General features: G+C 34.8%; 2 protein-coding genes across 3 annotated transcripts; one reads left to right on the top strand and one right to left on the bottom strand.

The window, feature by feature from the left end:
- Window positions 1-4,789: 4,789 nt before the first annotated feature.
- On the top strand, window positions 4,790-10,339 carry LOC109237404 (F-box protein At5g03100-like). Of its 2 annotated transcripts, XM_019403710.1 has the most exons (7): window positions 4,790-5,146; window positions 6,273-6,548; window positions 7,098-7,156; window positions 7,487-8,461; window positions 8,551-8,694; window positions 9,049-9,142; window positions 9,872-10,339. In XM_019403710.1, the coding sequence occupies exons 2-7, from the start codon at window positions 6,278-6,280 to the stop codon at window positions 10,039-10,041; spliced, it is 1,713 nt and encodes a 570-aa protein (XP_019259255.1). In that variant the 5' UTR covers window positions 4,790-5,146; window positions 6,273-6,277; the 3' UTR covers window positions 10,042-10,339. The 2 variants fall into 2 exon arrangements, with proteins under 2 accessions (XP_019259255.1, XP_019259256.1); XM_019403711.1 differs by lacking the exon at window positions 4,790-5,146 and having other exon boundaries at window positions 6,463-6,548; window positions 7,079-7,156.
- A 571-nt stretch (window positions 10,340-10,910) lies between these two features.
- Window positions 10,911-17,200, bottom strand: LOC109237405 (phosphoethanolamine N-methyltransferase-like). Its single transcript, XM_019403712.1, has 12 exons — window positions 16,820-17,200; window positions 16,573-16,688; window positions 14,439-14,576; window positions 14,155-14,292; window positions 13,210-13,353; window positions 12,677-12,787; window positions 12,442-12,583; window positions 11,999-12,279; window positions 11,725-11,886; window positions 11,586-11,639; window positions 11,426-11,500; window positions 10,911-11,176 (listed from the first exon to the last, which is right to left on the bottom strand). The coding sequence occupies exons 1-12, from the start codon at window positions 16,863-16,865 to the stop codon at window positions 11,078-11,080; spliced, it is 1,506 nt and encodes a 501-aa protein (XP_019259257.1). The 5' UTR covers window positions 16,866-17,200; the 3' UTR covers window positions 10,911-11,077.
- Window positions 17,201-21,695: the final 4,495 nt, after the last annotated feature.

Genomic DNA, 21,695 nt, shown 5'->3' on the forward strand with positions numbered 1-21,695 from the left:
ACATTTTCAAGTCGTATTCGATTTCTATACGTACTATTATTCTTTTTTTCTTTTATACACTCCAAAAATATTAGTAATATCTTTTTATTTTTAGAAAATATTTAATATTGACATACTTAAAATTTTATCCTTGACTTATAGGCTGTTTGGCCAAGCTTTAAAAATCAACTTATTTGAAAATTATATTTTTCAAAAGTACTTTTTGTGATAATCAGTTTGTGTTTGACTAATTAATTTAAAAAACACTTTTGAGCAATACTTAGTGTTTGACCAAACTTTTAGAAACTGCTTCTAAATATATTTTTCTCAAAAGTATTTCTAAGAAAAGTGCTTTGAGGTTTAATATGTATGTTGATGGCCCGCTTTTTTAAGTAGGTAGCCGATCAGGATCTATAATCATGATACATATAAAATAGTAGTCAATTTTTTTTGCCATCTATTTTTATTGTTAAAATAGTACGGGCTAGCCAGTTTTCGGACTGGTCATTCAAAAATAGCCAGCATTTACCAAGTCATTGAAAAATAGCCATTATTTTGCTGCAACAGAGACCGGTCCAGCATAATATACTGGAGTTCGGTGTACCTGTGTATGAACTTCCAGCATATTATGCTGGACCGGTATACTTTGCTGGCTCCAGTATAATATACTGGAGAATGGAGCACCGGTGCTCCAATCTCCGGTATATTATGTTGGACCGGTATATTATGCTGGAGTATTTTTTCGGATTTTGAACAGTGTTTTCGTTCAGATTTATCTTTACATGAAAAGTGGCTAAATTTCGATTACTTTTGAAACTGTGACTATTTTTGAATGACCACTTATAAATCTGGCTATTTTTAAATTTCTCCCATTTTTATTGCTCGAGTCCAGTAGAACCACACTTTAGTTCCGGTCAGGATCTGGCTACTCCATTATACCCTTGTCTCCATTTTCTCAAGTATATATTTCGACGTCCTCTTTATTTTTTAAAAGTTTGGATCATCATTAATTTATGAAAGTTTCTTCTACAACAACTTTTGAACTTCATGTAATATATTAGCGGTAAATGGCCAAATATATTCCTGTACTATAAGAAAATATTTAAATATATCATTCGTTATATTTTGGGTCCAAATATATTCCTGGCGTAATATTATTGGTTCAAATGTACCCCTCTTCTGTTAAGTTTGTCCAAAGTGGACATCCAATCCTACATGACACTGATATTTGATGAGGTAGGTGGCATCCATCTCAGCCGCCCTAATTTATATATAAAAGACAAAAATTTGAAATACAATATTTTTCGTGGTAGTGGTAATGGTGGCAATAGTGGTGGAGGGGCAGGAAATTTTAGTGGTGGAAAAAAATAGAGAGGGGTAAAATGGGTTAAGGGCACTGGGATGGCAAGTCATGTGGCATCTACCTCATCAAATGTCAGTGCCACATAAGATTGGATGTCCACTTTGGACAAACTTAACAGAAAAAGGGTATATTTGAACCAATAATATAACGGAAGGGGTATATTTGAACTCAAGGTATAACGAGAGGTACATTTAAACCTTTTCTGATAGTACAGGGGTATATTTGCTATTTTCCGTATATTAAGGGAAGAAGTATGTCTTATAATTCAAAATGAAGAAGAATTTCTCAAAAATAATCTTATCAGTTGTACAAGGGAAGATGCATAAAATTTAATAGTGAGTACTATAGGTAAATCATATAAATAGAGTACAAAGGGATTTTGTTTTTGTCCAAAAAGGAGGAATCTTCTTTATTGTGTGTACTGTATGTATAACATAAATGATTATTGTGCAGAGGGAAATCTTTCTTTCTTTTTTTTGTAAAAAGGGAACTGGTATCTTCTTTATTGTGGGTACGATATATCAAACCATATCAATTGTACAAGAAGCGGAAATCTTTTTATTTGCACAAAGTTGATATTATTGACAACACCACATTAATATTTCTGTAGGATCTATATAAAGGTTTCAGAGGATGTAACTGACAACACCACATTAATATCTCTACCAAATCCTGAGTATAGTAGTGGAGTCTTCTCTTTCCTTTGCAGCTTTGGACTTCCTACATTGTTACACTAAAAATCTTCTATATGTACCATTGTTACAGCAAATATTGTTACTATGTTGGAAGAGAAAGCAGCAAAGGAAAGGCAACGCTCCAATTGATCATCACTGTAAAACTGTCGGAAGGCTAAAGCAGCAAAGGAAAGAATCAATCAACTAATATATACTTGATGTTGTCTTTATTAATTACCTAATAATGTACCATATATTTGCACTTCTTTACTCTCTTTTTTTTCCTACTTTAATTCGGAAACAAATGCCTCCAGCAGTACACTGAGGCGACAACCATAACCATTGTTGATACCTATGAACAGAAAAGCGAAGCCCTTGAAAAAGACATGAATGCGAAATGATAACAGATCAGAACAAGAGGAAGACAAATTTGGGAAGAAAATTGTTATTCCTCCTTTTGTTTCTCAAAAAAATCTCACCGCTAGTGGTTTTAAGGTCGTAGACCAGAAAGAAGAGTAGGGATTTTAGAAGTACTAGTAGTATATTTCACTTTGATAATTCCCACTGTGCAGGAGTGTCTTTGGATTATGCTTATATATTTCCCAAATTTATTTTAAAAATTTTGATTTGGGTAAAGTTTGGTTTGAGGATGAAAATGTGTTTGGACATACATTTTCAAAACATACTTTCCAAATTTATTTTGGAAAAACATGTATATTATTAGTGTTTGTAAATATTTTGGCGGGATTTGGTATTTTACTAAAATATAGGCAAAATCTATGGCCAAATATGTGTTTGCCAAATAAAATCCAAATTTATTTTGACAAAATCTATGGCCAAACGGATCCTTATGAATGTGTAGTTTTCATTTTATGTCGCTACTGTGACATTCCTTTCAATATGTAGTTTAATGGTTTTTTTTCAGATTGAGCTGCTTTTTTGTGAAGTTTGCCTTAGGAGTGGAATTAGCACGAGGTTAGATAACTTCAGACCGTCTTTTGTGGGGAAAAAAAAAAGATAATAGCATTAGCGTCGAGATAATAATATTATATTGCACCTATGACCAGCCAAGTTAACCCCATATTTTAATCGGCAGGCATATTGGTTGTAAACAAATTAAAATCAGTTTTCAACAACAACAAAAAAAACTAAAAAAAAAAATATCACTTTTATTGTAATCATATCTTTTGTTTGTACAGGGGAAGATCACATCTTTTGTGTGCACAAAGGGAAATCATATCTGCATGAGGAAAGATATTGCGAGATTAAAAATGTTATTCCTTCCGGTTTAAAATAAGTGATTTTTTGGATGTTTTCATACAGATTAATAAATTCACCTTTTAGCATTAATTAGCAATAGAATTGACCATATTAACCTTTACTATCTCACATAAACACTCCTAACACATATTCCAACACTATTTACTCCAAGGACAATATAAAAAAAAAAATAATTAATTCATTCTTGAAATCTGGAAAAATCACTTATTTTGGACCACAAGAAAAAGACCAAAAAAATCACTTATTTTGGACCGGAGGGAGTACTGAATAACTTATACTTTGTTAGAGGGTGAAATAGATAAATTATTTCAGGATAAAACAATAAAATTGACAATTTCAAAATTAATACATATACCAAACAGTCAATACAAAAATAACACCGGAATAACTAATTCTAGTATAACTGATTTCAACGTAACTTATCTTCAAATAAAACATCCTTACAAAACTTGAACAGTATTAGTCCAGTTAGTCCATTTAACTAACAGTTCCTTCAAACTAACTGTATAATCATGTCAGTTGCACGACACATGACTTAAAAGAAGTCGAACATATTTCGAGTGTGTTTGGCTAAGCTTATAAGCCGGTCAGACTAGTTTATAAATATTTTTTGGCTTATTTACGCGTTTGATAAAGTTAAAAGTGCTTATAAACCAAGTGCTTATAAGTCAAAAATAAGCCAAAAGTCATAAGCTAGTCACCCACAGCTTATAAATTTTTAGCTTATAAGCACTTTATGTTTTACCAAGATTTTTACTATTTTATCCTTAAAATATTCCTTTTTAGAATAAAACTCCTACATTGATACTCACTGACTCAAGTATTTTTTTTCAACCTAACCCCCTCCCCTCCCCGCCTCTTCAAGTCTGCATTTCTCATTGATTATTTAAGATAATCAAATTTTCTATTCCTTTGCATAATTATATTTATATGTGATTGTGCATTAATCTTTGAACTGTATGTAATAAATAAGGACATATCAAATTTTTGGTGTATTGCTTTCTAAGTGTTGTGGTGATGAAGACAATGTTTGTTTCTCCTTAAATATTTTGTCATATTTAGGTTTATTTTTTAATGAGAAACTTTTGTCAATTTATTAATTATTATAACTAGTAATTATATGCTTATCATAAGATAAATTATATTTATCATAAAAATTATCTTATCTAAGCACAATTTATTTAAAATAAATTGACAAATAAAATATTATGTATTTGAATCGATATGGAATGTAAAATTTTGAAGAAATTGGCCTTTATAAGTGTAAGCAATTCTAAGGTTACTTAAGTCATTTTAGAAAAAAAGCTTATCAGCACTTTATTTATTAAATCAATTTCAGCATTTAAAAGTATTTTTCAGCACCTAATGCTTATCAGTTAATTTAAATCAGCTAATTCGAACGGGCTCTTCTTCTCCTCCGATTCCTTTTCTTCCCCCAATTCATTATTACCCTAACTTTATATAACCCTAACCGGGAAAATCCGCTAAATTTTTGTAAACGTAGAGGATGAGTAGTGCTCGGGCTATATATAAAGGACAATATTAGACTTATCCCTAAATTTTATGGATAATTTTAGCTTAAAATTCTTTATGTTTATTTTTTTTTTTTTGCTTTTTTTTTATAAAAGACAAAACAGATAAAAAACGCTGTCATTTTTGGTTATTTTACCTTTTTCTTAAATTAAAATGTAGTTATTAAAATAATGCTAGTGAAGGTTTAAATTTGTCTTCGTCAGTAGCTCTTGCAAAAAATCCTTTGCCGATTGCCCACTGTTCGTTGCAGCTGCTCTCAAGTCAGCAACTCTCGGCTGCTTCCACTGTCTGCTGCTAATGCTATCTATCTGAAAAGGTATTATTCTTACTCTCCTTTTAGTTATATTATATTATTTATTTATTTTCTGAAATTGATGTGTTTGTGCGTTTGGGGATGTGTATATGACTATCTATTTTATATGTTGCATGAGTTTAGGGCTGTGAAATTGATGTGTTTATGTCTTTGGGACCGTTTGATTTCGAAATGCGATTCTTCCAAAAGAATATCTTAACTGTGTATCTCTTGTTTGTTTTTGTAAGTACTCCAATTTAGGAAGCATTGTCACAAGATTTATAGCATATGTTGCTTCAAATTTATTGACATAGGTACTTGTTTTTCACCTAACATAGGTGATTTTCCTACTTCCTTATTGTTTCTGGCGAAAAATTAGGATCTGTACTTCTTTCTTAAAGTATTATATGTCCTATCTGCTCTATATAACAAGGCACCAATTATAAAAGTTTGAACATTCTTTGCGGAATTTCTGGTTACGCTGCTGGCTATATGTATATGTATTTAGATTATAAATTTTTTTACATGATTACTCCATGATGGCTTTGTCTAATTGTGTTTTGCACTTTAGCAGTGGAAAGAAAAACCGAAATATGAATCTCCTCTTTTATTATTTACTTTATGTCATCTTCTGCAAATTCTGTAACAACTTTCCCTGTGTTGCGGAGATTCAAATTAATAGGTATGATGCCATCCTCCCACTTGCTTGAGGATGAATTCTTACTTCTGTTAAGATTTATTTGTTTCATATTGTAGTGTATATATTCTGAATTTGAAGTGCATGATAATTATATCAACTTGTTCATTGAGCTACTGTGTTTTTCTTGTTATTTTGAGTCAATTTAGAAGCAGTTACATTTTGATATCTTGTACTGCAATGTGAAGTTGGTTCATCGAACAATGTTTGATTATAAAGATTTTTGAGCTAATATAAAGAATGGAGCAATGCCAACTCTCTTAGAGGGATTGTTCAATGACGAGTCATAAATAAAGTAAGGAAAATACTACGTCGTGATAGGGGTGATGCACATTCAAGTTGAGTTGTCTCACTCTCTGCGATTTCTTTAATGACCTCCTTCCTCTCATTATTCCACTTATACTATTATGCCTTTTTGATTTTTAACTATACATGTATGTAATTATGATGCAGGTAAAATGTTGAAACAACTAGTAACTGCACGGAACAAGTTACAAATGTCCCATCAGAAGCATAAAAAAGATTTGGAGAAGCGGGCAAACATTCACCAGAAGCTCATTTGCCTCCCTTACCATCTGGTCACAACAGAAAAAAATATGAGCTGTTTGGCTCGGCTAGCAGATGAGGAAGAGAAGCTTGTGAGGAAGATAGTTATTCCATCTTTTATTTCTGAGGAAAATCTCTTGGGTATTATTGAGATAGCCAATCATGCTGGTTTTGAAATCATAGGTGAGGGAAAAGCATAGAGTATTTCAGTAGTATATTACATTTCACTTTGGTTCAATTTATTCCTTTTCGAGTTTGATGTACATGATCGTTTGGTTCCACTTTTTCAAATAACTAATACTCGCATAAGATCTGCGGGAATCCGTGATAATTTTATGTGGGATAGAATATGAAATAAGAATGCAAGTATTAACAACATGAATTGAAAATATTAAGTAAAGAAAATAACCCTTCAAGTAGACCAATATTTTAGTCTGTTAAAAAAATAAAAGCACATTTAATTATATTGTATATTAATTTTTAGTACAACAAACCAAACATCTAGTAATAAATAACCCTTGCACTATTAATTACTGCATTACTAATCTTTGCATAACAATCTCAGCATTACTAATATTTGCATTATTGTACCTGCATTACTAATCACTGCATAAATTGCTTCTAAAGCAAATGACCCCTTTAATTTATTATATCTGGGATCAATGATGTATTATCTATCTTATTACAATGGATGGTTCCGTATTGATTTTTAGATGGCCAACCTTTCGACAGATCAAGTTCCAGAATGCAGTAGAGGACACCAATTTAACATCCACCCAAATATAACAAAGGTAAAGTCTCTTTGATCAGTCTCTTCATTCGTCAAATATATAACCGGGCACAAGTACTTAGTTCTTATGGCGACTACAAAATTCAATCTTGATTTCACTATCATAAGACAATTAGTTTTGCTGAGTTTCTCTTGGCTTGGTTAATGGAATTTTAGTTAATGAAGGTTCGGATTCTTTTTCGCATTCAGTTTAGAAGCTATTAGCTTTTGGCTTAAACTGTTGTGTTTTAATTTGGCTTCATTTATTGCAGTCTCATATCAAATTGTTTTGGGATGTATTCACGAAATTACGACTATATCGTGACCTTTCATTTTGGTATTGTTGTCACAGCATAAGCAAAATGATAGTTGCTATTCTAGCCATGTGGTAATGGAGGATACGTTTTGCCAGTTGCCATTATTATCAGAGTATGAGCAGCATAATAATAGTTGCTACTCCAGCCATGTAGTAATGGAGGATAGGCTTTCCCAGTTGCCAGATGAAATTCTTGTGTCAATTCTTTCTCAGTTGACATTGAGAGAAGCGGTGCGCACAAGTTCCCTTTCAAGTCGATGGCGATACCTTTGGATGCATGTCACATGTCTGAACTTTGATGTATTCTCAGAGTTCGGGGATAAGGCGTTGAATCTAGATTTTTGCGAAAAGGAAGGGCTGAGGCATATAAATTGGATCAATCATGTTCTGGATTTACGCAGATCTCATACTTTAGAGGAATTCAGTGTCTGTCTTCCTTTTGAAGGTAATTTCAAATGTGAAATTGATAAATGGCTCAAGTTTGCATCATCAAAGAAGGTTGAAAGCCTTGAATTATTCTTGCTAATTGGTTATTGGGTAGATTCCGATCGATATTCCATTCCCCTTGAGCTTTTAAGTCATGGAAGTAATGATGCTTCCCTCTTTGGCTTTGGGGCTCTCAAAAGTCTAACTCTAGCCGACATTGATGTGTGCAATCAAGTTGCCGAGATTTTCCTCTCCAGCTGTCCTCTTCTTGAACAGTTATCTATAATAAATTCTCGGGTATTGGAACATCTAATAATTGGTCCTTCCCTCAAGTTGAAGCATTTGGAAATATATCGATGCAGAATAGATTATTTGGAGATCTGTAATGCCAATCTTATCTCCTTTAGTTTCAAGGGAACGAAGCTAACTAACCTGTCTCTAGAGAATGTTTCTTCGGTTTCTTCGGTTGTGAATCTTCAAATTGAGATTTACCGTGAATCGCTGCCTATTCTCATTGATTTGATTGCAACAAAATTCAGTGAAGTGGAGAAGCTTTCACTTGAAGTTAGTTGTGGCCAATTGAGGGTAAGCAATTTCCCTCTTCCATAAAGAATAAAAGAAAGTTTTGGTGCCTTTTTTTCCTAGTCTTCCTTCTAATTATTTATCTTTTCCAGGCTCTTGATTTTCATCATTCTTTCCCGAAATTCAACAATCTCAAATGGCTTATATTGAGTGTTGTCGATGCAGTCGATTGCACTCTACTTGAAGTTACTCCACTTCTGCAGGCATCTCCATACCTGCAAATGTTCGAGATCAAGGTAGAGATTTATTTATTCATGTTCTTTTGAAATATGGTTAAACACGTCCTTTTACTTCTGATCTGGTGTCCACTCTTTTCGGACTCAACGAGAGTCGGGACCATGATCTGTCATGTCTTACTTGCTTTTGTATTTCTGGAAACTAATATTGGATGTTTGCGGAGGAATCTAGCACTATTATAGGATGTGCTAGTACTGTGTCTGATGATGGATTTGAGGGATTCGCATAATCTATACGTTGCCACACTAATTTAACCCTTTTCTTTGATTTAATTTCTGATTCAGATTATAATAAAGAAAGATTTACTATATTTCAGAATATAATTCTATTTGTATTTCTTTTTTCTTTTTCAGATTGACTGGTCTGATACAAGGATCTATGGTGGAACTATTCTACCGCTACCTAGACATATTCTGTACCAACATCTCAAAGTGGTCCGATATGAAGGTTAGGGGTGTTCATGGTTCGGTTTGGATCGGTTTTTCCCTTAAAAGAAACCAAACCAAGTAAGTCGGTTTTTCAAATATTAGAACCAAACCAAACCAATTAAGTCGGTTTTTTCTCGATTCGGTTTATGTCGGTTTTTTCGGTTTTTTCGGTTATTTGTCGGTTTTTTCTTAAATATAAGACATACACTACCAAACACATATTCCGGCGACCACATTTTCAACGTAACACTATCAAATCAATTGTCCTTTGAGAAATCTATTATTTACCAAGATATATTGATGATAATTGAATCAAATAGTGATGAATAATTTAAGGACTCAATTAAAAATATATTATTTTTAACATGAAATGAATTGTTACACTTAACAAAAGAAAACTACCAATCAAACTAGGATGTAAAGGTAAAGAACTATACTAAAAGTGCAAAATATTAACATTTACCATTAAATTTTTGAAACTTTGTATAAAAATATACATATATATAAGTGTAATAATAAATTTGAAACAGCTACTCCTATAGTCGGTTTGGTTCGGTTTTTTTCCGTTTTTTTTTTCTGATTAAAACCAAAACCAAACCAAATTCGATCGGTTTTTAAAATTCAAAACCAAAACCAAACCAAACCAAAAAGTATCGGTTTTTTTGGTCGGTTTGGTTTGGTTTTCGGTTTGGTTCTGTTTTTCGGGTTTTTATGAACACCCCTAATGAAGGTTATCTTGGCGGTACAGCTGATGAGGAATTGATAAATTACCTTGTCGAAAAATCTTTAGCGCTTGAGAAATTCATCGTTAGCCCTTGTGATCAGTCATATTCCAAAGTTGAGCGAAAAGCCAGAAGTCGGGCTTGGCGACAGCTACAAGGAAAATTTTCCAAAGGAGTCGAGCTGGTGATCCTTTAAATCACCCTCTGAGCACTATAGCTATGACTGAGTTGAATTACCAAGATTTATCAGTAGCAGCTATGATTTACAAGCACTCTAAATTTATGCTATATCCAATACTAGGAGCAGATGCAGTGATTTGGTGTAGTGTTTACTTGTTTTCGTATATTAGACGTTCTCTATCAGTGCTACCTTTAATATCTGTAATTTCCTATTCCAGTTTTCAATACAATCTATCTATGTTAACCGTGTGATTTGGAATAGTGTTTAATGTATTCATAGAAAGTGGGCAAAATCCAATGCAGCACTTCTGTCATTTTTTAACTAGATGTGTATTCGCTGGAGTGGATACATATGTGCTTTAGTAATAGGATTACAAACATAGAAACTTGTATCAGAACTACCTACTCTAACACTCCATACTTCCCTTGAATACTCTTGTGATATAGTGGAACATTTTGTTATCATGGAGAGTGAAAAGGCCAATGCAGCAAAGAACGACTATAAAATGTGTGGATAGATATTTAGAAGTTACTGCGTTTTTTAGCGTGCATGGACAGGTGTGAAAGAATTTGAGCATCCAACCCAAAACCTTAAGGCAATGGACATGCAGAAGAGAAATGATATTCCCATTCGGACCAAGGCAGAACTATTACTTGTTCAAATAACAATTAAGGCGACCCTTAAACAACCAATGACGAACAAGTGCATTTCTTTAACAAGAGGTTCAATGAGAAGCTAGCCTAGGCCGGAGTCAGCATAGGATGAAACAGACGGCCCTAATCTTGTTTTGGCTTTGCAATTTATTGGGTTGTGGTCTGTGAAAAACAGACTTAAGAACTCTGGACTAGCATTTCAGCTTGAATTCAGAACAAATCCCTCCAAGATAACAGAAGTAATAGAAACCTTTATAATCTAAAGATTCAATCTGACAGTTGAGAATACACCCTAAAGATGTAAAAACATTATTATTACAATGCCAACAGAAGAACATACGAGTACATCGATTACAAGAACATGAAGGAAAACCAAGATACATCCTTCAGTTTGATATTCACTTCTTCTTGGCAATGAACAAACCCCACCTCTGCTCGCCAGATGAACTCCTGATTAGCTTGGCCTTCCAACCTCCAACTATTTCATTGTAATCTTGCTGTAAAATTAATATCAGAAACAAAAGTTAAGAAGTAATCCTTGACCCCACAAAAAGGGAAATTACAAAATGATCAACAACAACAACAACCACCCAGTGTAATCCCACAAATGAGGGTCTGGGGAGGGTAGGATGTGCGCAGCCTTACCCCTACCCTGGAAGGGCAGAGAGACTGTTTCCTATAGATCCTCGGCTAAAGAAAGGATGGAAAAATTACAAAATGATCGAAGATGATAATAAATCACTCACTTCTGAGAACTCCTGGATAAATGAATCTCTTTCCTTCTCCACAGTATTTAACTCCTTTTGGAGAACATTAATGAACTGCAATAAGTAAAAATCTTTTAGGTTTGTCTCAATATCTTAGCTAGCATTCATATGCAAAGAAAACAAGATCTGCAGAACACACCTGTTCAGTTCGATCCTCAGCAATAACTTCGTCAAAACCAGCATCTCTGAGCATCTATATTAAGGGAAGAATGCATAAGAAGCACTGTCATACAACCTGTAGAAAGATCTGAATAATGCAGGTTAGAATGGATTTATACCTGGCCATATTCTGCAACATCATGTAAATCATAACCCCTTTGCTTAATATACCCTGCAAATTCTTCTGATGCTGGTCCTGGGCTTTTGCAGTAATCGCTTATGAGGACTTTGCCTCCTGGTTTCAGCCACCTGTAGAAAGATCTGAATAGCGCAGGTTTGTCCTGAAAATACACCATGATTTAACCGTAAGCAAACAAATAAAACAGCCACATAGAGAAGGCGATTCATGTAGAAACGATTTTTGAGGATTCATGTTGAAAGAAAGGAAATTACTTGGATGTGAAGGATAGTGTCACGACTGTATATCACATCAAATGTGCCATCAGGATATGTTTTCTTTGTGCAATCAGCAACCTCAAATTCAACGGCACATTTGAGACCAATAGCACGCTCAAGAGCAAAAGATATCATGTTGATTGAGAGGTCAATAGCAACAACATGAACATCATAATTCTCAGCCATGTAAAAGTCACCTCCACCTATGCCACAGCCAACATCAAGGACTTTTTGGCCAGGTTGAAGATCCAACATGGAGACAAATTCTTTTGTGGTATCTGCTCAAGATTAAATGCCTAATCAGCAAAAACTAGATAAAGCACAGAATATAGTAGGATTAAATGATTTTGAGTGGACAAGCAAATTAAAGTTAAAGAAGAGAACTTGCAAGCAGACAGGAGATAACAAATTAAAAAAAATGAAAACTCTTAGGGAATTACCAACTCCTCCGGTGCTCACATAACCTTCTCCAAAGACGCGTTCATATCTCAATATGCCACTACACTTGTATTGGACATTGTCCAGAAAACGCTGGAATCCCCTGTCTTCCTCAGAATTAACTTTCTGCCATAACCAACAAATCTGCAAGATGCGAGCAGCAAAGGGTGCACTGATTGGATGTTCGCGTTAATAGTAAATAACAAAAGGCGCAATGAGGGAAGAAAATCTATATACCTGATTCTGGTTCTTTTTGTTTTTAACATAAGCTCCAATGCACTTGCAACCGATGAGAGAAAGTTCAAATGATTTTCCATCACCAGCATCTAAATGGCATTCCTTAAAAACCTGCATACGAGTAAAGGACTCGAGTAGGTTAAGCCAAGCAAAACAAAGGCAATGATTGTTTACGCGACAGATGCACCAACACCAAAATCTTTTATGCTGTCATAAAAGCAAGGACTTGGTTAACAATTCTTTAACAGAAAAACAGGTTATGACTTCTATTTGGCTATTAATTAATTAGAAATCCTAATAAACTTGCATAAAGAGATTTATTTTATTTTCTTCGGAAATTTAGGAAAAAAGAAAAGAAAACACACTTCTGAAGCGTGATAACAAATTTTATTCCATGGAGCCAAGTAGTTGGTCAAATATACTTCATGCACTGATTTAACTGGAAGTGCCAAGAAATAACAAGTTTCTGAGATCAACATGGAGTTTGCTCATAGTATTTTTCCGATGGGAAAAAATGGAAGAAAAGTTTAGACCTTTGTATAAAACCTAGGCTCCCGATAATGGGTTGGGTTGTTCTTTCGCTTGTGGTCTCCTGATTGATGGAAGCATGACTCCCTGAAAAATATGTAGCCTCCAACTTTCAACCATTTTACCATTCTCTCCACAAGACTCTGGACCTGCAATCAGGCAAAAAGAAACAGTTTCAAGTGTTAAAGTGGCAACTCAAATTGATTAGTGTAAGAGCAAGAGATATCCCTAACATTGTTATTTTACCATCAAGTTATCATCTTACTGATCTAAACATGGGAGAAGTAGTCAAACTAATTATTAAATGTACATTTGTTGAAAAAATATGCACTCGAAATCTACCATTAGGCGATCACTCATAGTAGCTTTTATGCTACTACATATGGGATAAGTAGTCAAATCACAAATGAATCATAAAACTCACTAAAATTGTTGAGAAAACCAGTTATATAAATGTTTTTGGTGTCAAACAGGACTAGATGCAATTATAGACCAACTTTTTGCATATTAAACCACTTTCATGTTCTCAAAATTGCAGATTTGCAGGTGGATGGAGTTTCAGATCAAATTACTTTGCATAATCCTTCTTTTCAGAATGTTTTAGCAAGGAAAAGAGGATTCATTTTGATTATCTATGCTGGTCACTTGCCCAGACACTGACCGAACAGTTCTGATATTAAGCGTAGATGCAAAATATCCTATTACTTATGTTCTTGCCTAATCGTGACTCGTACACACTTCTGATATAAAGATGAACCTTCTTTAAAAGTTTGCTTAAATTTTAACAAACTTAGGAGTTGAGTATTTGCTCTTTTCTACTATCCTGCCGAAGGAATTGTCCCTGCCTCCTCCTAAACTTGCAGGCAACTCGGGTCATCCATTTCAAGTAACGTGCATCTCTTACGATTTTTTCAAGCAAAAGATCAGGCAGAAGGTGAAAACAAAAGTACCTCTTCGTCAGAAAGATACATCAGTAGCCAGTTTGAAAATATCAAGTCCACTGATTCAGGTGAAAACTTTAAATCTGGAGAAGTCACATCAGCACACATAAACTTGACATTCTTATGATGCTTATTGATGCTTTCATTCTGCAATAAGCAAAACAAAAGATGAGGAAAAAGAAAAATTTATTCAGTCAACTTATCATCACTTAAGCATCCATTAACAAGAGAACCTTGAACAAACTCAGTCACAGCCCCCATAAAAAGAGACAGAGAATGTAAATGTCACGAACCTTTTTAATTGCACTTTCAATAAAGTCCAATGCTATAAGCTGCCCAGCATCCTTGGCTAATTCACCAGTGAAACGGCCAATACCAGCACCCAGTTCTAGCACTGATTTCCCTTCATATGATGGGAGTAAAGAGAGCACCTAAAATGACCATTCACAAGTTTCAAATATTTGTCACATGTCTAACAGCAAACCATGTCAAACTCGCAAAACAAACTAAACTCAACGTGCAATTCAAGAACAAACTCAAGTAAAAACAATATAAAAGCAGCCTGTTAAAGTGAAAATTAGAGTAACTTTTGCATATGTAGTAACATTAGATATATATATATATATATATATATATATATATATATATATATATATATATATATATATATATATCTGCATTGGCTCAAGACAATAAGCAGCTAAAAGAAGAAACAGGCTGTATATTAAAACAGATCACTCTAATTCATATATGGATAGCAGCATACATAACCATCAAACTTCTCCATGCAAGAAGGTTTGGATTAATTCCCACCCCTAGTTACTCCTTACTGACAAAAAAAATAAAAAAAGAATGAAGATTCCCACCCATAGTTACTGAAAAGCAGTGGAATTAGACGGATCAAAACTCCTCTACTTGTTGTAATACAGTGCAAATGAACTGGGCAAAGTTTTCCAGATCGCTAGTATAACTTCCCGTTAAGCTTCTCAATTAAATATGGGGATGCACAAGGTAATTCTTGACAACTACGAGTTAAGGAGATCACAGGGAAAAACACACTAAAACTATAACTTTAGCCTAAATGTTAGTGCCAGCTCCTTTTGTCACTAGATATGACATAAATTATCATGGTTTTTTTTGCTGTTGGTATTCTTCCACTATATGCACCCAAGGAAAAGACTAGTAACTATGAAGGAAAACATAAACCAAGGATCATGTTAGTAAAACCAAAGTTCCTGTGATCACAATAAAGAAGTGCAATCTTTCAGAGAACACCTTTTATCTAATGATCAAACGAAGCCAGCGAATAGAAAGAAACTATTGGATCCAACATTTGGGACAACTGAAATGTTCAAGCATCGCTATTCAAGGGGTCATAAGCAAGCACCCTTGCTTTTTGTTAACTGGAGGCAATCATATGGTACCTGCCGTCATTCAAAATTTTATGACTTTGCTCTTTGTAACCAAAAATTGTTTAAAGATTGACCTCTACATGTTTTTCTCTCCTTTTTTTCCTCCTTTTTTCTTCCTTCTTGGGATGAAGAAGTAGTAAAAATTAGCATGTGTCAATTGAAGTCCCAAAGTTGCGAATCCTCCTTAAAGCGCACAGATCTTGCAACTTAGGATATATCAAAAGGAACAATGTCCAAATGGAAAGCTCCAGTAATATCAAGCAAGAAACAGATCTAAAGAATCATTAATTAGTTAGACAGATTACTTTGTCACTAATTTCTCTCCTTGATGCCTACAGTAAATAGCTTTGATTGGGAAGAGGTGTGACAAATTAAAAATTAAGGTTTATTCTCACTTTTAAACAGAGAACTGAACATAATATTGATTCTTAACAGTAAAATGTGTACTCCATTTCAGATCAATCAACAGTAAAATCAAAATTTAACAAATCTTGATTAGTTGTTAGTTTGTGAGACAACAGGGTAGGTGGTATCAGGTCATTATATCAGACAGCAAATAAATGATACATAATATCAAAACAACAATTAAGCACTACACCACCTTATTTGGCAAAATAATGGGCATATTCTATTATTGAATATTCATGAAAATGACTCAGAAATAGTACTTCAAAACTAAGACCACAAAAAGAATATCCTTATCCTAAACAAATAAAAAAAATGAATCATACAAGGAATGAGGGAATCAAACCTTGTTTGAATAACCCTTTGACTAGTTATAATTTGAATAGAAAAAAATAACCCTTCAAAATCTCCTGTGTTTTATTACCAATCTCGTGTGTTATTTTATCGAGCTCCAGTCATACGACAACAACAACTAACAAATAGGGTCTGAGGAGGATAGTGTACCTTATCCCTACCTGTCAGAACGACATATAACTAAAAGAACATTTGTAACGAGCCACAAAACCGATCTCCCAGAAATCAATGTAGAGAAGAAGGCAAAAATTGATACCTCGGGCCTCTCTTCTTTGTCAAGATCAGCTGCTTTAGAATCAAGCATCATAGCCTCAACAGTGAGTTCCGATGTGTGCTCGATCCAATAATTCTTCTGAACATCACGTTCTTGTCCTGTACACAACACATTCATAATCAAAAACAGTAATAATAGATGTCCCAAACAAGGAATAATCACATTTTAATGGCTATATAATCTTCATTTCATTTCAACAAAAAGAAAGAGAGCAAGGAACCACTCAAACCTGAAGAAGCAGTAGCAGCAGCAGCAGCAGAAATAACAGGAGCCATAGTTTGGGATATTTGATCAAGAACACGAAAATGTTATAATCTTTTTAATTAATTTTTAAACAAGATTAATTTAATTAAGACAATGTGGGGGTTGGGTGTATGTTACTAATGACCCTCAACGGCAGTACGGGATCTAGAAAAGGATCTTGATCTACGGTTATTGCTTCTGCCTTTCTGCTGCATCAGCTAACGTATAATGCTCTTATGGTTTTTGTTATAGGCAGTGGTCTATCTATTTATAGGCAAAGAAATGAAAAAAGATGACCCCCCACCCCCCTACGTAGCTATTATTTTTGGTATTTTGTGTAACAGAAGGAGCAGAGGTTGATTGTTTGAAATGGTGGTGAATTTGAGAGGAGGGGAATCGTAGAGACGAGAGTTGGGTGGGTAGGTGGTGGGGAAGGATCTGTTATGACTAATGGCCCTATGCCACGTGACGTTCCTTTGGAGATTCTCCTTAATTAAATAGTGCATATATATATATATATATATATATATACATATATATATATATATATTAAAATTAGTGTATAATCTAGGTATATTGGCTAGCGAATGTAAATATTTTTGGTTGACAATATTTATTTTGATAAATGTATAATATATGATTATTATTCATGTCCTTCATCTAAATCCATCTCAATTTAATATTAAAAATGAGAAGCTTCTATCGTAAAAATGTTCTCTATATCATGCAATTTTTTCGGGAATTATAATAGAATCGAACCCGCACTTATATATATTATATACATAAAGGACTTCCGTCAATATCTTTGACTATGGTGGTAACTTTGAAATTAAGTGGAGATGGGGATCTGACGATCATCGAATTAAAAATCTAATGTGCATATCGTTGCTATTGTTCCATGAGTATAGTAAAGGAAAATTAGTGTTAAAGCTAGCCCTAGGGAAGCCATTAGAGAGCTCTGAGATGTTAGTGAAGAAGAGGAAGATTCTAGAGAGAGAAAAAATTGTGAGATTCTCATTCAGTGTGTTAAACGTATGTACAGTAACTGTGCATATATAATAATGCACTTAACTAACTAACTAACTCTCTACACATGTGCTAATCAACTATTCTAACTACTTCTAGAAGTGTACATTTTAAATAGCTTACTGTACAAATCTCTACACTCACCCTCAAGTTGAGCATGAAAAATATTTTTCATTCACAACTTGGAAACTAAAACTGCATGTTGACGATGCCCCAATGACTTTGTCAAAATATCAGCTGGCTGTTCTTGAGTAGCTATATGTGCAGTCCTTATTAACCCTTCTTGTATCTTCTCTCTGATGAAATGACAATCAATGTCAATGTGTTTTGTTCGTTCATGATATATAGGGCTTGCAGCAATCTGTAGAGCAGCTTTGTTGTCACAATATAAGTCCATAGGTAGTTTGACACAATATAAGTCCATAGGTAGTTTGACACTAACTCCTAGTTCTTTCATCAGTCCATTCAACCATGTTAGCTCAGCTACAGTGTGAGCCATGCTCCTATACTCTACTTCAGCTGAACTTCTGGATATGGTGCTCTGCTTCTTTGCCTTCCATGAGATCAATGTTCCCAGCTTGACACAGAAGCCTGTTATTGACTTCCTTGACATGGGACAAGAGGCCTAATCAAAGTCACAAAATGCCTCTATTTTTTCTTCACCTCTGCTTGACATTAGTAGCCCAAGACCTGGTTGTTTCTTGATGTATCTCACTATGTGCAGAGCAACTTCATAGTGAGATGCCTTTGGTGCATGCATGAATTATCTTAAGCATTGTACTGCATATGCAATATCTGGCCTAGTGATGGTTAAGTACAACAGTTTGCCAATGAGTCTCTGGAAGTTGTTTCTGTCCTGTAATGGTTCATCTGCACCAATTTTCTGCACACATTCATCATATTCTGTACTTGTTAGCTTCAGATTTTGTTCCATAGGTGTGTTATTAGGCTTTGCTCCTGACAGTCCTGCTTTTGAGATCATCTCTAGAGCATATTTCCTTTGAAACATTAGAATGCCTTCTTCAGATCTAGCAAAGTCCATTCCCAGAAAGTATCTAAGCTCTCCAAGGTCCTTCAATTTGAAACTTTTATGAAGGGCATTTTTAGCTTGGTGTATTTCTTCCAAGTCATTACCCATGACAAGCAAGTCATCTACATATACAAGGATAAGTACAAACTTGTTATTAGTGGTTTTAGTAAACAAGGAATAATCATGTCTGCTCTGCTGAAAACCAGAGGATAATAAAGCTTGTATCAGCTTCACATTCCATTGTCTAGAGGCTTGTTTTAAGCCATATAAGGATTTGAGTAGTCTGCACACCTTATGCTCCCCCTGACTACTAAATCCCTGAGGCAGATTCATATACACTTCCTCAGCAAGATCTCCATCGAGAAAAGCATTATGTACATCCATTTGGTACACATGCCAATGTCTAAGGGCAACAATAGCTATAACAGTCCTTACTATGGTCATCTTGGCCACAAGGGAAAATGTATCTTGAAAGTCAATTCCTTCTTGTTGGGTGTAACCCTTAGCAACCAATCTAGTTTTAAATCTCTCTACAGAACCATCAGTATTATACTTAATTTTATAGACCCATTTACAACCTATGGGGACCTTAACAGGTGGCAAGTCAACCACATCCCAAGTATGATTTTGTTCTAAGGCTTCAATCTCAAGGTTCATAGCCTTAATCCATCTATCATCTTTAATGGCTTGTGAGTAAGAAGTGGGTTCAATATCAGCTGAGAAAGAAACAAGAAAAGACTGGAAGTGAGTAGGGAGGTGAGAGTAAGAAACAAAGTGATTAATAGGATAAAGACATGCACTAGAGGTGGAAGGTAAAGGAGGGTTAATGTAATCAGTCAACCAAATAGATGGTTTAAGTGTTCTGCCAGATTTTCTGGGCAACAAGGAATCAGTAGGAGGATTAAGAGGAGGATCAGAAGAAATAGGTAAACCATCAGGGGGAACAGAAGTATGAGGATGAGGAGAAGGAATAGGTGAACTACTGGACTGAGCATAATCATTAGGAAGAGCAATGATGTCACTGGAAACAGAATTGTGGTCAGGTGTGTGAAGTGGCAGAGGATCAGAATTAGGAAATAGAGGAGAAAAAATAGAAGATGGATCAGAAGTAGCAAGAAATTTACTCCTGTGATGTTTGAAGGGATATTGATTTTCATGAAATATAACATCCCTGCTAACTATGAATATATTGGCTTCAATGCCATATATTCTATATCCCTTTTGAGCAGCAGCATAGCCCATAAAGACACCAGGGACAGATTTAGGAGTGAATTTGTCATGAAAATCTAGTTTTGTGGCATAAGATAAGCATCCTAAGGTTCTGATGTGGGAAAAAACAGGAGGTTTACCATGAAAAATCCCATAAGGTGATTTTTCATGCAGAATAACACTTGGTAGTCAATTGATGATGTAAGTATCAGTAAGAATGCAATCCCCCCAGAACTTCAAGGGTATGTTAACCTGGAACCTGAAGGCCCTTCCTACTTTTAGGATATGTCTGTGTTTCCTTTCCACAACACCATTTTGTTGTGGAGTGTGTTCACAACTACTCTGGTGAATGATCCCTTTAGTTTTGAAAAGATTAGAGCTGAGGGTATTAAAGAACTCATGGCCATTATCTGATCTAAAGGCTTTAACAGTGGTTGAGAACTGATTTTCAACAATGTGTAAAACTTCAGTTAAAATGACATACACATCACTCTTTAATCTCAAGAGAAAAGTCCAAGTCATTCTTGAATAGTCATCAACAAGAGTAAGAAAATATTTGAATCCATTGTAAGTAGAGACTCTATATGGACCCCACACATCCATATGTACAAGTTGAAACACACAATTAGATTTGAAAGTACTAACAGGGAAAGGTAGCCTAGTTTGTTTAGCTAGTGGGCATACAGGACAGTGACAAGTAGAAATACAGGATAACTGTTTATTATATCAGGGATCCTTTTCAAAACTGCAAGGGGTGCATGACCCAACCTTTGGTGCCACAATACACTTGAGTTTGACTGAACTGAAGCAGACACATGATTAGAGGCAGAAGTAGTAACAGGTGTTGAGGGATTGAGGATGTAGAGACCACCCTTGAGTTTACCAATCCCCTTCACCATGCCACTGAAGAGGTCCTGAAAGAAACAAAAATCAGGATAGAAATGAACTGAGCTGTTTAACTCTTTTGTATATGTAGAAACAGAGTCGATTAAATTGAAATTCAGGAACATAAAGAACATCATAAAGGACTTCTGAGTTAGGCAAGGTACATGGTCCAATATGGGTAACTTTAGTACTATTTCCATTTGGCAATTGTACAGTAGGTGATTTAAGCTCAGGTACATGGTATACTGATGATAGTAGATGTAAGGCAGAAACTATGTTTAAAAGCCCCGGTATCTATAATCCAAGGACCTTGGTTAGTGGTAGAATTACCTGCCATGTTGGTTGAGGCTTCAGGTCCCTTCTCCTTATTCAACCAGTTGAGAATTTGTTGATATTGTTCAGTTGGAACAACATTCCTATGTAGTCCAGTGTTAGCCTCCTCTCCAACAGTCACATTATGTGCTACAACTGCTGATTGTTCATATGGTCCTCTTCTCTTGTTGTTAACTTTGAATCCAGGAGGGTATCCCATCAATTTGTAGCATCCTTCCCTCGTATGGCCCTTCATTTTACAGTAATCACAGTACAACCCAGCATTTCTCTTAGGTTTAACATTGAAGGCATTAGCAGAAGCTAGTGCAGCATGGTCAATATCCACAGGAGCACTTCCTAATATACCACCCTGTGTTGCTAAACCACTGTTCTTCCTCTA

Source organism: Nicotiana attenuata, unplaced genomic scaffold (assembly GCF_001879085.1).
Source record: "Nicotiana attenuata strain UT unplaced genomic scaffold, NIATTr2, whole genome shotgun sequence".
Classification (NCBI taxonomy): domain Eukaryota; kingdom Viridiplantae; phylum Streptophyta; class Magnoliopsida; order Solanales; family Solanaceae; genus Nicotiana; species Nicotiana attenuata.